We start from the raw sequence: 23,144 nt of genomic DNA, 5'->3' as shown, positions 1-23,144 counted from the left end.
TCGGCGTCGGGGTCGAAGTCGGCATCCTGGTCCTGATTTTTGGACGCCTGACCCCTCTGCCCTGGTCGCTCAGGTTCTGGGGACTCGCTTCCGCTCGACTCCGTCTCGCACACCGGGTCAACATCACTCAACTGCAGCACCACGTCTCAGCGTCGGGAACCTCTCTCTCTCCTCATTTGCTTTGCTTCACACGAAGAACGGCAGGATGGGGATGATCTTCACACAAGATACATGTGAGACGGTGCGCAAATGCATGATCTATGCCGTGGGGGCAGGGAGACTCACAGCTTGGGTTCTAGGCCCTCCCACCCTATCCCTGGAGCTGTACGTGTTGAATGCGCCAGCTCGGTATTCGGGTGGGGCGCTGGCGTCGACGCCGGCGTGCAGTGCTGGTGCACGTCCTGGTGATGGGACAGGCTGTGCGAGACTCATGTGTCTTGTACCCGAGATGAGCGGGTTCAGCTCGGTCTCTTCGTACACGGGGCTTTCGAGCCCGAGGCCAGCTTCTTCGAGCTGGTTAGCCTCGTAGAGCCCGAATTGCTGCTCGATCTCGGCGGCGATGGCGGCTTCGGTCTCCTGAACTTGCACCGGAGGAATTCCACCCTCAGATGAGATTTGAATGGGCGTCTTGAGGGTCACGTGGCTGCTGGAGACATTTGTGCCAGGGTTCCGGAAGGAGATGTTCAACTCAAGGGAGTAGGTCCTGGATACGATGCAGGAATGGAATGTCGGTACGAACACTTTTGGCCGGTTGCTGCCTGAGGCGGTGGGGAGGGCGATTGGGACAGGAAGACTCGCGGTGTAGAAAGGTGAGCCGAACTCATAGGCACACGATGGTTCGGGGATTGACGTTGTCGAGGTTGTCGAGTATCCTGATGGCCGTCGGGACAAGTCCGAGGAGGAGAAGCTCTCACGTCCTGCAGAGCCGTGGCGGACCCACGAGACGGTTGACAATGCACGCGAAGACAGCGAGACGCTCTCAGGGTAGATACCGTGCAGCGTGGACCAGTTGTCGTGCCTCCGTGCGTCGGGCGTAACTCTGTACGGGGCAGCGCCGAAGAAGGTGTAGACCTTCAACTTGCTAACAATCGAGTCTAACTGTGGCGGCAAATCGTCCGGAGAAGCGGGATCGAAGCGCAGGTTGATGGTGGCCATGGTCGAGATGGGCTCAGTCTGCCGTTTCTGTGGGTGAGGTAGACGCATACTCCTCGGCTGGGTCGTCTCTGCCGTCAGACGGCCGACTTTACCGATCTTGAACAGACCCTTCTTGACGCTCTTCTCCTTGCGCATGATGTAGTTCGACTCCATGTCGTCGACTTCAACGGGCGGTGCTTCTTCTCTTGCAGGCACGATCCGAATGCGCTCTGACTTGTCCGCCACCTCCAGTATTCTGCCGGTGGCGTTCCATTTTACGATTCTGGCTCGAATGCTGTAAGAAATCTTGGACATTTCAGGAGCAAGATCGTCCATCAGCATGTGACCATCTCCTGAGACACTTGGGTCGCCCAAGCTGGGAGGTAGCTGCAGATGCTCTCTCCGGAGCTGCTCGGTATCGACCTTGTGTGAACAGATGAAAGGAAGTAATCTGTCGGGGACGACGAAGGTGAACGGGACGGTGTAGGTCACACCTGCTTCGAACAGGCCATTTTCAGGTAGCAGGCCGGCGGCAATGGGCTGTTGGACTTTGAGAAACGTGTGCCTTCCTGTCGTGCGACCTGTCGTGGGAGCCGCGGTAGCGATCTTCTCGACGTAAGTGCAGGTTTGGCCCTCGAAGGTGACATTGAGGTCATCGAAGTGGGTATCCTTCTCAAATTTGATCACAACGTGACCCTTGATCTCGTCGTAGGTGGAATATGAGTGCACAAAATCAGCATCGCCGTCCAGCACGATATCGAGCTCACTCCTCTTCCGCAGACCAATGGCATTCGCGATCGCTGAGCCGCGTCGCTGGGAGGCAGGTAGCGCCAGCGACCGCGAGCGAGTGTAGCCAGGGACGTTGGTAAGGAAGGAAGGCATCTCGCCGGATATGGTAGGACTGGGCGTGCTCATGGTGAAGAGAGAGTCAGTGCGGCCAGAAAGTGGGCAGATGTTTGATAATCCCAGTGTCTGGGGATTGGCTCTGAGGAGCTCGTCGATCCGCTCTAAAACGAGGGGCGCCGTGATTGGAACAGTGAGTCGCTGGCAGGCTTTCCAAGACAGCGTTAAGAATGCGGGGAAGATCAGGTGGAAAAGATAAGGCGGTGACTGATTGGAGATAAAGGATAGCACGGACAAAGGAAGGCTCAGGAACACGGCCAAGACGAGACTGACACCGGGGTATACTTATATGTCATGTTGGTATGCGCTCTGATGCTGACCCGCCAGAGTCATATACCTCGTACCTGTATCTCGTAAGCCACTCACCGGTATGTGGGCAACAGGGGCGTATGGGCCATGTCAAAATGGACGTTGCGAAAGGCGTGCGTAGCGGGACATCATATGAGGGACCCTAAAACGTGAGTCATTGAGCACGTTGAATCCCTTGATGGGTATATGTAAGTATGCAAATGACGCGAAGGGCGGACGACGTCGACAAATGGATCCTCGCCGCGTTGTGGGAGCCAATAACCGTTCCCTCGGGCATTCTTTGTGATGCCCTGCCGATATTTCCATGTGGCCTTTCGCGGCCGCCCGTGGCCCCTGGAGGCGTCCTAGGCTCTGTGCGATAATCAAGTGGATGTTTTGGTCACCCCAGCCTCAAGTAGCCACGGCAGACGGCCTAAACAATCCACCTGGGTACGCCCTGCGATCTAGCATTGCTCCATCTCTCCAGTTTCTGTTTGTCAGCGCAACCAGTCCCAGTGCGCTCCCGAGAGCGGATTAAGCACGTTTTCGTCTGCTGAGTAAGAATCCGTTCCACTGGAGTTTTGAAGCTTATTGTTGACATTTGACGAAACCCACCCACGTGTTCAGGTTGCGGTCCCCAAATAAATGTGGGGTGGGGGCATGAGAATTTTTTTTTGAGACCGTCCCACCGAATGACGGCTACCAACATGAAACCAGGGAGTCACGGTGAACATACCTCAGTACGGGTCTCGCGGGGGCTCTCGTCGACTTGCGGGCGTATCAAGTAGATGAACATTGTAGTGGTAATCGCTATACAATCTAAACGTTGCCCGTTGCCATCTCTCGAAAGAAGCGTCTTCCTTGCACTCTTCGGAAGAGAAGGGAATATGTTAATAGGACTGAACCATCAGTCTACCTTCACACCCCCGTATATCCGCCGAATAAACATGTACGCCGTGAGGAATCCGATCGTCCCCGTCGCCAGCGAGTACACCGCACAGGCGAGTGCGCTGTAGCTGAAAAACAACAAACTGCTCACGAACCCGTCTATATGCAACCGCGTGGCATAGTACCACACCGAGTACAGAAAGACCCAGAAGCCCGACGCCCCACCGACGAAGAACGACTGCCACCACCAGTGGTAGTTTTCTGCGCAGAGTTGTACGTATGTCGCAATGATGACTGTCTCGGCGATGGTGATCGAGAGGAGAGCCGAAATGATGCTCAAGAAGCCGAAGACGTAGTAGTAGGATGATTTATCGAGGTAGAGTGATTTAAACACGAAGATGAGTTCGATGAAGAGAACAGCGAAGGCCACGAGTCCAGCGCCCAAGGCCAGTGTGACTTGCTGTTTCATGTACCACGCCTGGGATGGCACTTGTCTTGGTATTGCGTTTGTTTTGGTAGGATGTTCCCATGCCGACGACCTGTAGAACCCCCAATATGAGCCCAGATGGACGAGAGGAAGTTGGATGAGCAGCCATAGGCAAGCGAGGGCCAGCAGGGTCGAGAATGGTAGCGCGGTAGAGGAGGCTTGCGCCCAGCAGAAAAGGTTGAGGACGAAGACCAGCGTGAAGAGGAGGCCGGGGAAAAGGAGCGCAGTCTGGTGCAACCTGTCAGTATACGGCTTCCGGTCCCACGTGAGAAAGAACTTACCATCATTGTGTTCTTGCGCCAGTTCTGGCCACCAAACGTCTTGTAGACTCGCGCAGAGAAATACCCTGAGAATCCACCGGCGAAGACGAAAAGGCCAGCACCGACGCTCCAGAATCCCCCACGCCAGCTCGGGTTGAGAATACCTGCGCAGCTCAGTCCCAACAAGCCCACTATCATGAAGACAAGTTGTATCCCAGATCCGATCAATGGAGCAAGAAGTCCGCCATACGGGGGTGGCCTGAAAACGTCGCCATGCAGCAGTTTCCATCCTGTAATTTCTTCCAGCGGTTCTTCATCCGAAGACAGGTCATCTTCGAGGCTCGGCTCAGTGGTCTTCTCCAAGAGTCCGCTGCTCAACTTCTTCTTCTCGCGCTTGCCGAGCTTCAGGCGAGCTTCTTCCAGCATGCCATCGCCACGGCCCTTGACATCTCCTTGCATGGTCCGTCCCCAAATGACAATGCAGATGGCGCCCAAAATCCCCGAGATGATCAATGAGTTGACGATGGCCAGCCAGTGGGTGAACGTGCTCTCAGCTTGGTCGTTGAAGTAGAGGTCCCATCGGTTCGACCACTCCACATCCTTCTGTTCGAAAAAGTAGACCGAGTAGGTGTAGGGGATTGTCATGGTTGCCCCGTCATCCATGTCTACCGCACTTTCCGGGATGTAGGATGAATTGGCATATTGCTCGGTCAGGTCGGTGGTGTTTCCTGGGATGTACAGTGCTAACGGTTCCAAGTCGTCTCCAGACACATCAGACGGACAGCCCGTGGCGTTGCGGTGGCCCCCATCGATACTCTTCGGATAGACCTCGAACCCTACAACCACCTTTCCGCCGTTGTCGCCGGCTCTCCCAGGTGCTTGCCGCCACCGCACGACGAGGTTGTGATGGTTGTATATGTAATACATCTCTTTGCCCGTAACCGTGTCAAAATCCCTGTACCCCATCTTGAAGCCCGATGCGTAGTACTTCCGACTTCGGTCGACTGTCACAAACGAGGTCGCTCCAGGGAGGTTGTCGAGGATCCATTCCACGACATATTCACCGTGTATCATCTGTTGCGCCCATTGCACGTCCTTGCGGGTTACGACCCTGTCACAGAGGTATCGACAATCAATGTCCTGTCCCATGTTGATTTCGAAGTCGGAGATCTTGATCCTGTCACCACGAAGGACCTCGCCGAGGTTGAGGGCCACGCTGTGTCCACTGGCGTGGGAGAAGCCGGCGTGCTTGTTGCCCGTAGGCGGGCACACGAAGGGCAGGTCGAAATACGCATACTGCAACTGGCTTGTATCCGAGTATGCCTTGTTCACAAGTAGTGGGATGTGTTCGTCATCGCGATAGCTTCGTATCGATACGCCTGTCAGATATCAGTCGCCCCGTTCACGGGAGCAGGTCGGCCTGATGCGGACGACGCATACCTGGAATGTAGAAGGCGTGCGATAAGGAGGAGAATAAAATGGCCACGCAGCTCAACCAGGAGACACGGAGCCGGACGTCTGGGGGCATGTCGTATAGTTTCCAGAACTACTCTGAGCGAGTGGAATTGGCACCGAAGGCCGTATCGCGGAAGTACAGGGGAGAGGAAGGAGAGGAAGAAGGAAAATGATTATGCGAGATGTAGATAATCGCGGTGGTGTGAAGAAGGCCTATCTGCAACCCATCCAAGCTCAATCAAAGCTAGAAGAATAGGGCATGGGGATTCGCTCGGCCCAACGACGAGATGCAGTTGAAAAGATGCAACTCCCAGACGCAGATGCGAGAAGCCAGAAGAGAATGCGGCCGTGTCTGGCTCAGCGCTCACGCTCCGCGATTTCGCATCGAAGATCAGCGTGGATCCTCTTGCTCGAAGCCCAGACCGGAAACGTTGAGTGGGCTTCGCGCTTGCGGTGGGTCAGTTACTGGACACGCGTTTGGTTGGGCGCACGCCTCGACAGCGGTCCAACGATTACGCAGCACACGCAGAGGCGGGGTACCTATCCATGCCTAAAATTGAACTTCAGGGGACACGACAGAAGCAATCGAAGCCTCCAAACCTCGGGTCGGGGCCCGGGCGCATCTGCAAATGGGCCTCCTCAGCCCCTGGACCGCCTGTGCTGTGCGACTTTTCTTTCAGCTTCTGACTCAGTCTCTGGGTCTGGCCATGCTGATTCGTCCGTCGTCTTCTCCCGGCTGACCCTGGGGTGCCCTGTGAACAAACACGCTTTGTGTACACAGTAAACGCAGAGCAGGCTCCCAGGACATCACACCATACTGGGTTCGCAGCATTGTCCTGATGGGGACCCCCTCTTGATTCGGTCTGAAACATGCTGCAGGCTCAGTTGCGCGTTCCTCTTGGCAACTTGCGTGATACTCAAACTCGTACTTACGTACATACCTCGACTGTCCAAAAAGGCTGTGGCGTGGGCCACGATCTGTCGTGGCGGTCAAGAGAAGCAATCGACTTCGACTTCGAGATATCTGAGTTCAAAGTCAGCTGTCTTGAAGGTTCTATGATAACGAGCCATGGGAAATGTCTGTTGTTGTCGTTGAAGCATGTTCGGGCCGGCCCCTGTGATCCTCGACACATCCGGACTCGACGACATCACTCTACAATAACGAGCCCACCTCAGCACCCCCTCACTGAAGGTAAGAAGAGAAACTGTCAATCCGCAACGTTGAATTTCCACAATCCACCGGTACAAAGGCAGTCGGGAAGTTTTAGTGGGACAATACAACCACATAATCCGTACGTCTAGAATAATCGCAACCTCATCAATATGCCCTTTGCAACCGCGAACAACCACTGCCTCCACTACACGGATATCGCTCCGTCGTCATCAAGCCAGTCCTCGCCACACACGCTCATTTTCGTCCATGGGCTTGGTTCAACCCAGAATTATTATTTCCCCATCTTCCAATACCGTGAGTTCCTGCCCATCTGCGGACGATATGTCGCTGCGCTGGGGCATCCCCGTCCCGACTGACAGAAACCTCCCAGTAACGAGCTATCGATGCATAATCTTCGACAACTACGGCGCCGGCCGCTCAGAATACAAGGCCGGATCCGAGACCTCGATCGAATCGATCGGTAAAGATGTCCTGGGCCTGCTGGACTATTTGGAAGTAGACAAAGCGATCGTAGTCGGCTACTCCATGGGTGGGATGTGAGTTTCAAAACGACAATGCCTTAATTAACAGGGAATTTTATATCGCGAAAGAACCTCGCCAACTGACACACGACATAGGGTTCCCACACACCTGGCATCAACCTCACACTCCCGCGTCGAGGCCGCCATCCTGATCGGTCCCGTGCACCCCAGCCCCCAAGTCGCCGAGGTATTCAAACAGCGCGTTCCCAAGGTACAATCCGCCGGCATGGAATCCATGGCAAACACGATTCCCAACGCGGCCACCGGCCCCGCAGCCACGGCTCTCCAAAAGGCGTTCATCAGGGAACTGCTCCTCGCGCAGGATCCCCAAGGCTACATCGCGAACTGTCGGGCCATCCAGCACGCCACCCCGCCTGCGTACCACGACGTGAAGGTCCCGACTCTGATTATTGCTGGCGAGGTCGACAAGTCGGCACCGCTGGAGGGCTGTAAATTGGTCTTTGAGCGCCTGGGCGTGGAACAAGCGAAGAAGCGGCTCGAGGTATTGCGTGGCGTGGGCCACTGGCACTGTGTTGAAGCGCCCGATGAGGTTGGACAGCTTGTACGGGAGTTTGTGGAGGGGTTGTAGCCTCGTAGAATGAAGAGGAGTCCCTTCGAACGGATGAATGAGCGTTGCGACCGTGTTTCTGTATGCAAGAACTTCGTTAGCCGTGAAGGGAAAGAACCAAAACTCTGTCCGAGTCCGGCTCAAGCGATCGAGCTTGTCTTTGCTGGAGGCTCGATACCGAGCAAGTCGCGACCGACGAGCAATGTCCCTAGTCAAGCAGGTATAACTCGAGGCCCCCAAGTCAAAACGTCAGGTGGGTTAGCTGGAGCTGATGGGAGTCAAGAAATGAGGAGCTGGTTGTCCAAGATACCTATATTTTGAATTGAGATCTGATCACCCGTCTTTGTACGCAGATGTCTGCCTGCTACTGATGCGTTATCAGCTAAGTGGATAGTGGATATCAAAACACACTCGATTCTCCAGAGTCAGCGCACAAGCGGAGAGCTCATGATGATCCTGCATCGAAGCTGCGGCTCCCTTCCATAATCTTCCCTCACAAGTCTTGCAGCATCCTGGACCTCTCCATCCACAAAGCCTTCACTACATGCCCCAACTCAGTGTACAAAACAGGTATCCTACGTTCCAACAAACATGCAGCGCTTACTCCATTTCTGTCTCAACCCGTAATTTCAGCTGAAGCCAAATGCAAGCCTGCCAATGCCATTCACACCCCAAACAACCGGCCCGACAAAGGGAACATCAACCGTGCCGGGAAGGGAAACTGCAAAAGGGTCCTCCCGCACTCTGCCAGAGAGGCTGTCAGAGCTTCAAGGTAGCTGACAATGTGAAGTCGTCTTGGGCGATTAAAGTTGTATTGTTTTTGACTGCGCAGGTTTTGTAACCCGTTTTCGGCCTGGCACCCGTTGCGCAAAGGTCCGTTCGCACGGATGCCTCGTGCACCCAATCGTGGAAAGCATGAGATGAAGAACGCCTCGCTAGATGATGCCAAACGAACTTTTTACCGTAATGTGCTTTTCTAATACCAACAGATGAACAGTAAGAGAATCGATTGCGACAAGCGAGGCTGGGATCCTCGACCTTATAAGGCCACGTCCAATACCAAGCTCACGTCCTGTACTTGTGGTCCTGCAAGATCTTCCAGCACTGGGATGAGGTCAAGCAGCTCGTTATCGTGTGCATCGGAGAACCATGAGCTGATCGGAACGGCGTGTTGTGGATGGAAGATATAAGACGTAGGTGAGTTGTCAATGATGATCGTCTCCTTCAGATCTCGTCCGACTTGTGACAGATCCTGATCCTGGGTCAGTACAGTGGGTTCTAGGATAGTCGCGCTTCACTCTCTTACCTTGACATAATTTCCTTGGTGGTTGTAACAGCTTTCTCTGAATAACCTGTGGTGGACGACGTGGTGGATATCCAACTGATCCAGTAATGGATCACCATACTTGGAAACCGAGGCAGTGAAGACAACAACTTCATAGAGCTCCCCAACCCTTTTCATGAATTGATCGACTCCAGGTCTCTTGATGACATAGACGTTGTGATACTGACCCTCGATTTCCACCGGGATAGTGAAGTCCGCCTGGTTCAGAATTTTGAAGCTGCTGTGTACCAGCGTCTCGTCCAGATCCAGGATGAGACATTTTCGGCCTTTCAACCTAGTGTCAACGGGAGGTAAAAGCCATGTTTGCTTCTCTGGGGATGCGTCCGGCACAGGAGGTACTTCTTTCCCAACAACCTGTTCATGTCGTTTGGACAGCGGAGGTGGAGGAGGTAGTGATACTTGCGGTTGGAGTTCAGCTGGTTGGGGTGGTTCGTCGAGGGGTTCTTCCTCTACCTCCGGCACTGCGGGAGGAGCATCTACCATGTCCACATCCCCCGACGTCTTCTCATCCTCCTCGGGTAGTTGGGATTCTGCAGGATGCTCGGACTCTGTCGGTGTTGCGGAAATGACATTCACATCCGGCTTTGTTGATGGCTCGGGCACGGCGACAGTAGTCGATTTTATTTGATCTTCGTCGCCTCGGGGTGCTATATCTTGCTGCGAGAGTGGCGCGGGTGGTAGCGTTGCACTCGTACTGGGAACGGTCACTTTGTCATGGTAAGGCTCGTCTGAGGATATCTCAAGCGCCCTCTTCTCTGATAGATCTTCGTTCGCAACTTTGCCCTGTACGTTCGTGTCATTCTCCGTCGATTTTGCCGGTAAATCCTTCTCGGTCTCCGCAACTTCATTCTGGTCTTGTGTTCTGGATGTCCTTTGCGGCTGGGCTTGGATTTTTATCTTTTTCGCGGCAACGTCGGGATCATCTGACTTTCCATCATCGGGAAAGTCGCTCGGGCTGCAACAGTTCAAGAATGCGAGGAAACCGTTGCGAGCTTTCTTCTCCGCCTTAGTAGCGATGTTGGAGGGAAGAGGCGGCACGGGGTCCTTGCTCTCTGCCGCTCGAGCCGCTCTTAATGACCTTCTGCTACTCCTGCTGTTGTTTCTGCTTCGGCTGAGTAGACTTCGTTTTGAGCCTCGCCTTGGCGATGGAGGTGGTTCGGGCGCCGCAGGCACAGCAGGAGCAGCGGCATTCAGCTCGGTCGATCGCTGGTGCGAAGAGGTGCGAGAAGGGATGTTGACCGCCGATGGCTGCTTGGGCTTTTCGGTCATGGTCTCGGTGGGTTGAGAAGCTTCGGCAGGAGCTTGGGAGGACAAGGTGACAGCGGCGTCATTGGGACTGATTTCTGGTACTTGTGGGGAGGCGCCTGAACAGAGACATGTTAGAGACAGGAGTGCGCCATCAGGAGAAACAGATTCGAGATGTGATGGTGGCCATACCTGACGAGGGCTGAGTGGCAGCGCTGCCACTCATGTGGGGCGACAGATGGCCAGCGGCCTGTTCTCCTTGGGTGAGCGCCGACGGATGAATACGACCACTCCAGAATCATGCGATATGACCGTGAGCAACGTTGAGGGAGGTTATCGAGATGGATGGGGGGATTAGTCGCGCGCGAAAGAGCGGCAGTCGAGTGAGCGGCTAGCGATGAGGTTGAAGCGGCTGAACGGGGCGAGAGAGATGACGAGACCAAAGATACCGAGACTGGAAAAGGGAAGGGCAAGGGAAGCCTCGGTGGCTGGTCAAGCGACGGTCGCTCAGAAGACTAAAGATGCAGACAGCGGCGCGTCGCTGTCGCAAATGCAGAGAAGCGATGGTTGATGAAGTAGGTCACAGCTCGATTTCACATTCAGATGGAGAGAGTCAAGAGGTCGAGCAGTTAGTCTAGGTTGATTAGCGGTGGTGAAGGGAAGTTGGCTGTGCTTTGGAGACGGAATCGGGATTCAAGGCCACGGGACGATGGACTTGACTGGCTCACGATCGGCAAGCAGGCACACTCCACCCACTCCTCTAGGGGAGCCGCGGCGGCTTTGCACTTGCCTGTTGGCCGCTCGGGGCGACCCTAATGACCCCCCAGAAGCCTTCCAGGCGCAACTTGCGCACCTCATCTCCAGCTTCCTCCCTTCAGGTGTACGGAAGGACGGCGTGCTGCAGAGAACGACAGACATCTTAGCTACTAAAAGTACTCCGTACGGCTGACGCGGTCATATTGTGTAGACCGAGTCTCGTGTTGATGATACTGGCAGCTGCCAAATGTCCATCTTGGGCAGGAGCAGTCTTCCCGTTCTTTCTTCGGGGCGCCCTCACGTTCCCGTGGTTTTGACGCCCTCTTGACCTGCTCACCTTTCATGGTCGCCTCTATTTCTCCGACTTCTGCCTCTTTGTACCTGGCCGCTGTCTTGCCAACGTCACCCACTTTTGCCCGAGTCCTCGTCCTCTCCCACAGCTGAACTTGCGCTATCACTGCTGTCACTCTCGGATTGAGATCCTCAACGATAGTACCGACCGACCTGGGCATCAATCGTCGTGAAGCCGGTGCGCCCACTAGCCACAAGACAGGCGCTCGGGCGGAAATTGCTTGGACGGCACCTGGCCAACCCCACGAATCGCAAACGCTGAATCTTGCGGAGTTGTCGGACTCGCTAGAACGGTCTGAGATAAGGAGGGTGTGCTCATTGACACTAGCCTCCACTCCTGCACGAGCTCTTCGGCGGTTGGTCGCTGGAAGCTATCCTTGTCACCACTCCCCACGCTAAATGGCCGTTCTAGTTTGTGATAGATCAGATCCGTTTGCTGTTTAGCCGCCAGTTCCTCCGTTTCCACACTGAAAAAGGTGAGGGACTCTTCTTTGGTCGAACATTTGCCATACCCAGTACTCGCAAAGCGATACCTGACCTTCGCTAACTGCATGTGGTGTCTCTGAGAAACGCAGCCCTAAGTACCCCGTAAAGTTGTGAAATATGCAGGAAAATGCGTGGCACGGGATGGGTGTGTTGAGCAGAACTAGAAGTGACTGCTGAACATTACGGCGTGTTCATGTCAACCACATGGCCGCGGGACGAGCCTGCCTCGAAAACAAACAGAAGCTTCCATGACCTCTTACTGTCCCTTCCTTGCGATCCGGGAGCCGTGGCCCATCGGCGACCAGGGTCGCACAGATGTGGCTGCGTCAGCCTCGTGTTACATCAAGCACGGAATAGATCGGCGAAACTTGGGGTCACCAATGTGGCTTGCTCATGACGCGAGGTCTGTTCTGCACTGATGTTGTAACCGCAGTTGGATACATGGGCATCTTGGTCACAAAAAGACCTGGATCTTCAAAACTGGCCACAATCGCCCAGCTAATAGTTGCGTGCTCGCGCGGTGCACCTCACTGTTGGCTACGCGCCCTGACTTTCACTCGAAAATCTGTTGGCTTGACGAACCAATAGTTCACGGTGTTCCACTCTCGATCAGGCTGCTCAAGTTCAAAATCAAACCTCCTCACGAGCTGCGGGATCAGCTTGGACATCTCCAGGAACGAAATGTGTCGGCCGATGCATGTTCGTGACCCGAGACCAAACTAGACGATGTTAGCAGTGCCAACTTACAGTAGATGGCATCCACTTACCGGTAAGTAATAATTCTCCATTTCCCTCAACCTTTGGCCTCCTTCTTTCTCAGCCTCGATCCATCTCTCAGGTCGGAAATGCTTCGCGTCGGGACCAAATACATCTTCGTTGTAATGAGCGCACCACGTGTTGAGCCCGACGATGGTCCCCTGCGGGAAGAACTGGTCACAAATTTCTACACCTCCTTCCGGCACAACCCTCCATAATGGCAGGCCTGTGGCAGGGTGCATTCGCAGCGCCTCTTTCATCACTGCCTGCAAGTAGGGCATCTCCTGGCTCTCCTTGAACGAAACTGCTGGGTTGCCACAGCGTCCTTGTTCCTCGTATTCTTGGATTTCGTCCCGGAGCTTCCGCATGGTATCCGGATACCTCAGGAGGTTGTAGAGAATTGAGGACAAGGAGACCGCCGTAGTGTCCGAACCGGCAATGATGTTCGACAGGCCCATCATAAACACATGATACGGCGTGACCTTCTGCGGATCATGCTGGTTCGCTCTCATTAACTTCTCCAGAAAATCCATGGGTGCGGTTTCATCTCTCTCGCCCATCATCTCCACATCGACGCCAGACTTCTTCTCCTCCTCCCGTTGCTTGATCCTCTGGTTCGCATAATTCATCAAAGTCACCCTCCCTCCACCGCCTCCCAGACCCAGTCGGTTTGAAATCGCAAATACCAAGGGATGCCACTTGGCATACACTCCCACCAAAGTGCCATACTGTAACACACTATGCAACGCCTTTAACAACCCGCTCACATCCTCACCCTTGTCCAAGAAGCCAAATCGTTGCGAATAGGTGATATCACCGATGACATCAAACGCATAACACTGGAACCAATGCGCCATGTCGATGGTCTCCCCCTTGGCTGCAAACTCCGACAATCTCTGCCCAAAGATCTCGGCGCAGGCGTCGACGTAGCCCTCATAATTGACCAAACTACTCATCGAGTACATTGACTGGAATCGCTTTCGGGTCTCGGCGTGGCGCTTCATATCCCGATCGGGGAACAACGTCCACCGATTCGGGTCTGGATGCTGCCATGCGTAATACCAGTCACTCTTGGCGAACTTGCTGTTGATCCCGTAGACCTTTTTGACCACTTCGGGGTGGTCGATGCTGTACATGTCCGGCGCGACGCGGACGACGGGGCCGTATTTGCGGTGTAGCGCGAGGTCATCGTGTTCCCAGCGGCCGAGGGAGAGCCGATATAAGTAATAAAGGCGGCTGAAACGCGCGACAAGGGGCCCAGGGACGGAGCGGAGCGGCGAGGTTAATGACTGGTAGGCGAAGATGAGCAGGCGGGTTGTCAGGAGGACTGGAATCGCCAACAGGGCATATCGGATCAGGATGCTCGTCGTTGATCCAGTCGCCGCGGCGGAGTGGTCGACGACCTCGAGCTTCATAGTGTAAGTGTCGATGTTGAAATTCAATCGGCGCGTTTGTTGGCCCAGACTTGTTGGAAAGGATCGATATTATCGAGGTTTTGTGCGCCTGGCAAATCGCATATCCCGTTATTGCTGTCTTTCGGCAATTGACACGAGAATCCGTGAAGCCGGCAGTTCTAATAGACGGACTCTTCCGGTCGAATCGGTCGGTCGTCGGTCTGGAGTTGTGGACGGAGAGATTCCGACTACGCGTACGGCGGGGAATTGCGAACAAATCGAGTACTGTATTGTGGTCGTCGGTCTTCCCTCCCAATGGGGGCGCTTCCTCAAAAGCCGTGGGAGAAGGCAGGGACAAATTATACCGATACCGAAGCCAACAAGGACTATAATGTCGGTCAAGCGTTTGGGGGAAAGCCTGGAGCTTACGTTGTGATGCAGTTGCACATCCGGTCGTCCTCGTTCGCTAGCCTCCACGATGAAGTAATCATGGGAGTTGTTCCAGACACTCCACCCTCCAGGAGAGGTACTCGATGAGTACGAGTGCCCGCGCCGCTGAGCTCAGTCTTCCGCTGATCAAGCTCCACCTCGGTATGAAAAGTCAAGCATCCGAGCGAGGGCTCTTTGCGGCGTCGAGTCATCCGTGTGTCAAAACACGCAGTACGGAGTATACGCGGGGAAGCAAACACTCGAGAATGTGGGAAGCGGGCATGGTACAGTAGTGGGGTGGATGGCCCGACGGTCAGCCGTGTTCATTGGAGGTCTGCTTTACCCAAAGGAACACATAGATCTCAGCCTTGCCTCGGGCGCCATGATTCACTGTACCTCGTACGAGAACACAGTACGAGGACCATCGGATGCGAGTGTCGGCAGATGCATTGTCACGGATCCTTTGGCTCGAACCAGGTCTTTCTCCTGTCAGATTTTGTGTAGCATTTTGTGAAGCATACGGGGCACTTCACACCTGGATCTCCAAGATCATCAGTCGCTGAGGTAAGAGCATACGACTACCGCTGGTAACCTTGTGGATGTGATGCAGAATTGGTATGAACGTTGCTGGTACTTATATGACAACGGAGCTATTGATGGAGCAGAGATGTCCCGTTTCGCGGGTTCTAGCCATAGACATGACAGTCACGTGATTAGTGATGCCCGTATTCTGAAAGTCAGACCTTTCCCTTCGTGCCCTTCTTCACCGTGCCTTCCCTGGCTTATCCAGTATCGTATCGCCTCTGTTGAATCCCGCCGTGGTGATTCCCTGAACACTGGCATCGATCCAGTCTTGTCCCTCTCCAGCATCGCAGTATGGGACAATCAGAACCCTGTCAATGGCGGTACCCCGCCGGCATTTGTTGTGTCTGCCCCTGATTCACCCTGTACTGGGTTGACACATGCCAGCCAGTGATATAGCTGGTCGAGAACCGGTTGAAAGACAGGATCGATATCGAAGTGCCTATTCTTCCATGCCGTGGGCGCAGAGTGCGGTGCGTCCAGATCGGAGAAGCTGGACTAGCTATTTTCCGATGCGGCATTCATCTTCGCTCTTGAACATGGAAGTGCCGCAAGACGAACCGAACCAATCAACTCAGAGATGCAAAGGACTTTTACAAGAACGGGAAGACGCCTCGTGGAAAAAGAACTGGAAAACGTCGTACGAAGCCTGACTCTACACTGTCAATTGTTGGAACGACACCTTGAATCTTCAGCCTCCGTCGACCTGCTCTCCCTTCACGACCGGACACACTACGACGCGTCTGCCGTTGAGCTTACCCATCGGCGCTCAACTGATATCCTGGACTGCTACTCTCGAAATGCCCCGACGACGATGAGCTCAACCTCGACACCCAGGAATAGCGGACACCGAAACCTCGCCAAAGAATCCTTCCGGATGATCGAGAGAGACTTCTTCTGACACTGCGACACGTTCTGGCCTCTTGGCTGGTTCTTTATGCTTACCACCAAAGCGATGCTCGTAGGTCATGCTCGGCTACAGTTCCAATGTTGTTCGCTGCACAAAAGCTTGCCGCCGGTTGACAGAACCGCCTCGAAGTCATAGTGCTCAACGAGGGTTTGGTAGAAGCACACTCGGCGTTTTCCGAACAACCAACTGAGGTAATACCGTACAAGGAGGGCCTCAAGCTGGCCACCCAGCAACCGGTTCTCTATAGTGTACACCTACCTTCAAGCTCGTATCCCGGGCAGTCTGGTAGACCCCCTGCCCTTACGCGGCTGGCTAACCTACGTGACCATAAAACAGTAGATCCGGGCGCCAAACATGCTCCGGACAACTTCGTCGAAGTGAAGACCAGTGACTCATTGCCAATCAAATGTCTCTTTGAACAAAGAGACGAATCACAATCATTGGCATGAGGATGTATAGTAGAGAATTACCTTCACCTTCACGACAGCGCCCCTTGTCTCCACGACTGTTTTGCCCTACTTTAAGCAATATCTCCTGGGAGTAGAGAATGCGGAAGAATGTATTTCACTTGGCTTCCGGACGCACCAACTGAGACCTTATTTGCAGCGTATTTGGTTAGGGTTCAGAACAATACCTTTACCATGTCGAAAGCTATAGATATACGATCCGCAGGATCAGAAGAAGGGAAAAAAGGAGAAAGACGAAAAAGAGCAAAAAAGAGAGGATGCGACGGGATTCGAACCCGCAATCTCTTGATTCGTAGTCAAGCGCGATACCATTTCGCCACGCGTCCTGATGACGCATTGGTAGGATCAGATCCCAATTGTTGGACAAGATTTCTGCTACGAAATATATCCATTATAATTTTGCATTAGGCGAGTCCTGCTAGTCTTATTTCGGGGGCACGAAACGTAATGGCTACTGGCACGTGACGTTTCACTCTCGTTTTCAGAAGGACTTGGTCGTCTACTGCAGCCAAAAACTACATGTCCCTCGTCAGAGAAGGTACGGAGTAGTAAGCGGGGTCTCTAGTTATCGCGGCGCCAGAACCACGCTCCGTTGGCATGTTGGGCACGTTTCTACACCTGCCAGAAGTTTTGCTGAATGGCAATCGATTAACAACCCTAGCGCAGGCACACAACAGTTTACCAGGAGTGAAATATGTAATTCGTCCGGAGCACAAGACTCTAGAGGAAGAACAGTCTGGTGGCGATGGGCCTATTAGGTAGTACGCGTAGGTGCTCGAGGTGGTCGCCGTGATATTCACCGTGAATTGTGGACGCGCAGCCACAGGAACGACACAGAACAGTCTGTTGACAATGGGCCTATTAGGTAGTAGGTACCCGAGGTGGTCGCCGTGATGTACACCACGAATGAGGTGCCACTTATAAAACGTGTCATCCGCGACGACCACATTGTATTCCGAATGTTGGCTGCTGATGGTGCAGAAGACGATTCCCCGCAGGAACAAAGCGCCGACGATACAATACGACCTCGAACCAAGGGAAGAGGGCATACGAGTTACTCAGGATCGATCGCCATACCATTAGATGATGTCGAGATTGTGGGATCTCGAGCCTTTGCACGCCTCGACCGTTATGGACTTAGCCCTGGCCGCATTCTCCTTCGCGCACCACATGCCTCTTCCTCCTCCGTGGCGTCACTGAGCTGTCAACAAACTCCACTTTGCACGCCTTGACGCTGGGAAGTCTGTAGTCTTAATTCTCAAGCTGCGGAGCAAGTCCAGTTCCGACCAGCTTCAACCTTCCATGGTTACCGGTCATGGCAAGCTGAACTGAGTGAGATCTGGAGTGCTGAGAAGATAAGGAGCTCTCCCTCTGAGAGCATGAAGGGACTGTACGTGGCCATGCAATTCGCTGGCTAAACCTCAACACAAGGTCGCCCCTGCACAGGAACTCTCATCGAACAGGGCAAACCGGATATGTGCAACAACAGCTTAGTCTCATTCCTTTCAGACATGAGCTTCAAGGTGGAAAGGTCAGCTGCCTCCCTCAGCTTGGCGCAGCTTCGTTCGAGCCACGCTTGTCCATCCACCTGTTTCCCTGAAACTCTGTCACATTGGCAAACCAGTCCGTTGAGCCCCGTTGGAGCTACATCTTTCGATGAGACTGCCTCGGCAAACTGACTCTCAGGTATGTCGCTGTCCATTTCAGCGACAGTCCGAATGGTACAAGCGAAACTGCTCGGTTGGGTGCTTCTCGTCCCGCGTGCACAAACCCTGCTGGCGTATTCCGCGCAGGATCTCATACGGAGGCTTAAGACCGCTTGTGCCCTTTGATTTATTGTGTCGAGTCTTCTTGAAGGCTGTGCAGACCTTAGGCGGTCGTGGTTTCGTTCTCCGGTGAGCTACCACGTATTCCCTCATAAGAGGCTTCTTCGCCTTCATCGGGATTTCGACAATCCGCAGAAGCGAGACCAAGAACCATATCTGGATTTGGTGCTAGCCTCAATGGAGACTGCGCAAGCCATGTCCAACCGCTGGCTGGTGGGAGACCTCCCGTCCGTTTGCCACGTCAAGGGGAATCAGCACGCCGGCAGCCCACGATTCGATGATCGATGACTTCAGCATGTGTCTTCCGATGCGTTGATCGATGACTCAAGGATAGGTCTTCTGAAGCACATGGTCAAATTCGCCGAGTCATGCTGGCAGTGTCCTAGGGCGAGCAACAGGGATATTGAGTTCTCGAAGTGGTCGTTAACAGGTCGACTGGACTGACAATCTTTCGATCTGGGATCGCCCATGTGCATGCAATGTCTTGGAGAACGACGTTCCGGGACCTATCAGCTGCGATTTGCACCTAGTCCATCCTGGTAGGTCCTTCAATCACTACTGTCGCTCATGGTGAGAGTCCATTACGACGCAGATACAGGCTTTTTGCCATAAATGACCGCACTGCGAACGGGAAGTCAGCCCCGCACAACACCATCGATTGGACTTGATCGACCACTTACCACGGCCAGTAAGTATAGCGTTTTGTGGCTTTGAACTCCTTGCGTACATCAGCAAGGAAGACCTGGACACGTTCCGGCTCCCAATTGAGGCAGCGGGTGAAGATGGCCAATGTCAGCGCCTCAACGCCCTCCAACATGGCGTACAGCTGAAACAGTCCGGCTTCTTTCAACTTTGGATCGGAGGGCCACCGACCGATGGGGATCTTGAACGGACGTACAACCACCTCGACGAAGCCGACTTCTCGCATCGAATCACCGAGCTGCTCGAAATCCAGATCAAGCCTGCGCCCCATGCCGGTGATGCCCTCTCTCATCAGACGACACCACTCGTCGACGGCGCTGTCTTCTCTGATTGGAACGTGGTCGCTCCGCAAGTACGTGGCCAGGTCGCGCAGCTCAAAGTAGCCGCCCGGCCTGCAATGTCTACGCAGGGAATGGTAAGCATCAGAACCAGTCATTGGTGTCGCGGGTGTGATGCATGGATCGAGTGGGGAATTACCTAAAAGCCTGGCGAAAGTACTTGGGAAAATCGGCAATACTCCCGCTCAGCATGAATTGACTGTAGATGAGATCGAAGTGGTCTGTCGGCCATGTCCAGTCGTCCTCGACATCGTCAATCTCCCACTTGGTGTTTGGCGGAGCGAGCGACGGCTGAATTGGGCTCAAGTCTACACCTATGACCACGGCCTCGGGGTGGGCGTCGGCCACTTCAACGGCCCATGTCCCGATGCCGGTGCCGAGATCCAAGACATGATGAAGCTCGCCGACGGGGGCGTAGAAGAGCTGGCCACCGGCAGCGAGGAACATTGCGCGGTGTTGCAACTCGAGTCGTTCGTGCTCGGCCGAATCGTTGGGCATGAAGTACTGGCCCTCTTTGTACGCGTGGTATGTCCGCCCGTTTTCGACCTTGTACTGATAGATACTCGACCGCACGGACTGGGTCAAGACAGAATCCTGCTCGAAGCCCGAGTCCTCGGTGTCGTACTGTGGCGATGATAAGTTTGAGCACAGCAGGGATGAAGTGTGGAACCAACCCCGTGATCTACCTCCACTTCATCTGCGGGACGAATCTGTCCGTCGCCGCGAGCTCCTGGCTGAGATGAAGACATGTCGGGTCTCTGACTTGGGTCTTGATCGGGACGAGAGAGGGCGCACAACGAACAGGAGACCTGATGTCTGCGACGAAAAGTCAGAAGCTCAGTTATCGCCGAAGGTCAGCAGATGGCATAAGGCCGCGAGATCTCCTGTTAAAGGTCAGAAACAAGAAAATCTTACGGGGCCGTCGCTTCCGGGGATCGATGTCATGTCCGGATCGCAGTTCTTAGTCGCACTGTCAAAAGCGGGCGACAGCGTGGCAGATGCATGCAGCACGATGCAGGTCTCGAAGACTCGGCGCATACGGTTCTCATGCACGAGCGATCCGCTGCCACATTCCAGTGGAGGATAACTTCCCAACCATGGCCGGATTTGCGATCGCTATCTTCAGTTCATGCATCTCGTCGCCGAAGAATCAGAAGAGGGCCTCGGTTGGCGGACACAGTGGTCAAGCAACCAATCCCGAAAAGGCTCAACTGCCGTGCCCTCAGTGCCTGTAATGGCAACTTGCATCCCCGCGGGCGCCCGGAAGATCACGCCAAAGCTGCCGCTGCGGCAGACGCCTGGTCCATTCCGCCAATGGGTGGGCGCCCGTTTCAACGACAGTATCAATGTGTGGACTGGGAACGACTGCTAACTCAGTGGTGGGCGGCCATACTGCGCTGGTCCATGTCCCTGCGACTGACCCTTCCTTCACCTGCCACTCACGCTTCCCTCAACTGGCATCTCAGATGGGGCTCACAGCTGGATTTCCTGTAGGCTCGGCTCCACCACCAAAGTCACGTCAACACATCCCACTGACCATCGCACTAGACGGCCTCTTCACAGTTCACACAGCCGTCAAATTCCCCTTGATATTGCCTCCCTCCTCGTACTTTGTCGTCGCCTCTGCCCGGATCAAGCCACGCAGCAGATTCGACCAGGATGCTCGAACAGATTGCCGGCCCGCTGCGCGTCAGCCTCACCTCGACCCTGGTCCTTCTCGCCGTCGCCCTGCTGGGATGGTACCTCGTGTCAACCGCCATCGCATACAACAAGCTGCGTCATATCCCCGGGCCACCACTCGCCAGCTTCACGAACTGGTGGTGGATCCGTGCTGCCGTTTCCGGAAGAGGACATCTTGCGCTGAAAGATGCGTGCGATCGCTATGGTACGCATGTGTCGTGTCCGCCGGAGATGGTCCAATGCATCTAACAAGACCTCCAGGCTCGATTGCCCGGATCAGCCCGAACATGGTAGTGACGTGGGATCTGGACCTCTACCGCAAAGCCAACGCCCACCGGATCAATGACTACACCCGCGGGAAGTGGTACAAGGCGTTCAAGATGGACGCAGAGCGAGAAAACCTCTTCACTCAGCTGGATGACGAGAAGCACTCCTTGATGCGCGCAAAGCTGTCCCCCGGGGTACGTGGACGCCGACTTCGACGTGGTTAGAACTTAAGTGTTTGCTTACCAAGGGGTGACATAGTACTCGGGCAAGGACAATCCAGAGTGCGAACCCAGCATTGACCAGATGGTCATGGACGTCGTGCACTTGATCAAGCGCAAATACCTGTCCGTGGGGACTAGCTTCAAGCCGCTCGACTGGGCCGAACTCGCTCAATACTTCACCCTCGACGTGATTACCTACCTGTCCCTGGGCGAGCCGTTCGGGTTCGTCGCCAACGACACGGACAAGTACACGTACGTGAAGTCGATGGAGGACAACTTCCCCATCATGAACGTCTTTTCGGCCGTGCCGCTGCTGTCGGCTATCGCGAGGATTCCCACCGTGCAGGCCAACCTTGTGCCGTCGCCGAAGGAGAAGACCGGGTTAGGAAAGGTGAAAGCGTAAGTGCAGTGCTCGACCCCAGTTCAGCACATCATCTCGGTATCAAGATATCCTATCGATGCCCGGAGTCTTATATGTGTCTATATCTGTTTTACCTACACCCCATACTTCACACCGTGACCAAGTCACACGCGACACAGAAAACTAACGCAAGGCGACGTACCATGTAGAGTCGCTCGACAAATCATCGCCGACCGGTTCTCCTCCTCCGCCGCCTCTGAGAAATCCACCCGCCACGACATGGTCACGTCGTTCAAGAACCACGGGCTCTCGGAGCTTGAAATCTCCGACGAATCACTCTTCCAGCTGCTCGCCGGGTCGGACACCACCGCCACCATCGTGCGGACAGGCTTCCTCTCCATCCTGTCCAACCCGCACGTGTACCGCAAGTTACAGGCCGAAGCCCTCGCGACCGACATCCCCCTGGACACCATCATCCCGTACGCCCAGGCCCTCCGCCTGCCCTACCTCCAGGCCTGCATCAAGGAGGCTCTGCGCCACCACCCGGCCGCGGCAGGCCTGTTGCCCCGCGTGGTCGGCCCCCACGGCGACACGCACAAGGGCGTGTACCTGCCGCCAGGGACCGAGGTGGCGTTCTGCGCGTGGAACATGCTCCGGCACAACACGGTCGTGTTTGGCGAGGATGCCGAGGTTTTCCGCCCCGAGCGCTGGCTGGAGGCGTCCGGGGAGCGGCTGGCCGCGATGGAGGATGCGCACCATCTCGTGTTTGGGAACGGGCGGTTCCGATGCATGGGCGAAAACATCGCGCGGTTGGAGCTGAACAAGATCTTTTTCGAGATGATCAGGCGGTTTGATTGGAGCTTGGTTGACCCCATCGTCCCGATCAAGAAGAACACGAATTACGGCCTGTTTGTCCAGAAGGGTATGTTCGTGCGGGTGAGTGAGCTGGAAGGATAGACTGGAATCGAGTTGGGTGCGCCGAGCTGGCCAGATGACTGGTCTGAGGTAGCCGGAGCGCATGGCTGTTCTTACTCGTACAGTACAGTCCTTACGATACCATGACAGATATACCTGCTATACGGAGTACAGCGTAATCCTATCCTATCCTATCATACAATCCTTATAATACCATAACAGATTATACCTTAGGTACGGAGTACTATCCTCCGCTCTCCTCTCCTCTCCTCTCCTCTCCTCTGCTCTCCTCTCCTCTGCTCTCCTCTCCTATCCTATCCTATCTACTCCTATCCTATCGTATCGTCTATCGTCTCCTATCGTCTATCGTCTCCTATCGTCTATCGTCTCCTATCGTCTATCGTCTCCTATCGTCTATCGTCTCCTATCGTCTAT

At 54.6% G+C, this 23,144-nt stretch overlaps 7 protein-coding genes and 1 non-coding gene across 8 annotated transcripts; 2 read left to right on the top strand and 6 right to left on the bottom strand.

Moving 5' to 3' along the window:
- Positions 1–258: 258 nt before the first annotated feature.
- Positions 259–2,049, bottom strand: G647_08682 (uncharacterized protein; the record flags this gene model as incomplete). Its single annotated transcript, XM_008732989.1, has 1 exon — positions 259–2,049. The coding sequence occupies one exon, from the start codon at positions 2,047–2,049 to the stop codon at positions 259–261; it is 1,791 nt and encodes a 596-aa protein (XP_008731211.1).
- A 1,183-nt stretch (positions 2,050–3,232) lies between these two features.
- G647_08681 (uncharacterized protein) lies at positions 3,233–5,488 on the bottom strand (the record flags this gene model as incomplete). Its single annotated transcript, XM_008732988.1, has 3 exons — positions 3,233–3,928; positions 3,982–5,339; positions 5,401–5,488. The coding sequence occupies 3 exons, from the start codon at positions 5,486–5,488 to the stop codon at positions 3,233–3,235; spliced, it is 2,142 nt and encodes a 713-aa protein (XP_008731210.1).
- Positions 5,489–6,738: 1,250 nt separating this feature from the next.
- Positions 6,739–7,699, top strand: G647_08680 (uncharacterized protein; the record flags this gene model as incomplete). Its single annotated transcript, XM_008732987.1, has 3 exons — positions 6,739–6,883; positions 6,960–7,125; positions 7,207–7,699. 3 exons carry the CDS (start codon positions 6,739–6,741, stop codon positions 7,697–7,699), a joined length of 804 nt encoding a protein of 267 aa, XP_008731209.1.
- A 1,018-nt stretch (positions 7,700–8,717) lies between these two features.
- Positions 8,718–10,292, bottom strand: G647_08679 (uncharacterized protein; the record flags this gene model as incomplete). Its single annotated transcript, XM_008732986.1, has 2 exons — positions 8,718–8,930; positions 8,985–10,292. The coding sequence occupies 2 exons, from the start codon at positions 10,290–10,292 to the stop codon at positions 8,718–8,720; spliced, it is 1,521 nt and encodes a 506-aa protein (XP_008731208.1).
- A 2,096-nt stretch (positions 10,293–12,388) lies between these two features.
- On the bottom strand, positions 12,389–14,032 carry G647_08678 (uncharacterized protein; the record flags this gene model as incomplete). Its single annotated transcript, XM_008732985.1, has 2 exons — positions 12,389–12,580; positions 12,629–14,032. 2 exons carry the CDS (start codon positions 14,030–14,032, stop codon positions 12,389–12,391), a joined length of 1,596 nt encoding a protein of 531 aa, XP_008731207.1.
- Positions 14,033–16,653: 2,621 nt separating this feature from the next.
- G647_08677 lies at positions 16,654–16,725 on the bottom strand. The gene has a single exon. It is a non-coding gene; the product is annotated as a tRNA-Arg (tRNA).
- Positions 16,726–18,901: 2,176 nt separating this feature from the next.
- On the bottom strand, positions 18,902–20,014 carry G647_08676 (uncharacterized protein; the record flags this gene model as incomplete). Its single annotated transcript, XM_008732984.1, has 3 exons — positions 18,902–19,328; positions 19,405–19,889; positions 19,940–20,014. 3 exons carry the CDS (start codon positions 20,012–20,014, stop codon positions 18,902–18,904), a joined length of 987 nt encoding a protein of 328 aa, XP_008731206.1.
- Positions 20,015–20,924: 910 nt separating this feature from the next.
- G647_08675 (uncharacterized protein) lies at positions 20,925–22,751 on the top strand (the record flags this gene model as incomplete). Its single annotated transcript, XM_008732983.1, has 4 exons — positions 20,925–21,150; positions 21,207–21,406; positions 21,471–21,832; positions 22,004–22,751. The coding sequence occupies 4 exons, from the start codon at positions 20,925–20,927 to the stop codon at positions 22,749–22,751; spliced, it is 1,536 nt and encodes a 511-aa protein (XP_008731205.1).
- Positions 22,752–23,144: the final 393 nt, after the last annotated feature.

This window comes from Cladophialophora carrionii (genome assembly GCF_000365165.1).
Source record: "Cladophialophora carrionii CBS 160.54 unplaced genomic scaffold supercont1.8, whole genome shotgun sequence".
NCBI classification, from domain to species: Eukaryota; Fungi; Ascomycota; class Eurotiomycetes; order Chaetothyriales; family Herpotrichiellaceae; genus Cladophialophora; species Cladophialophora carrionii.
Note: the sequence above shows the minus strand (reverse complement) of the source record. Positions and strands in the feature narration are given on the sequence as shown.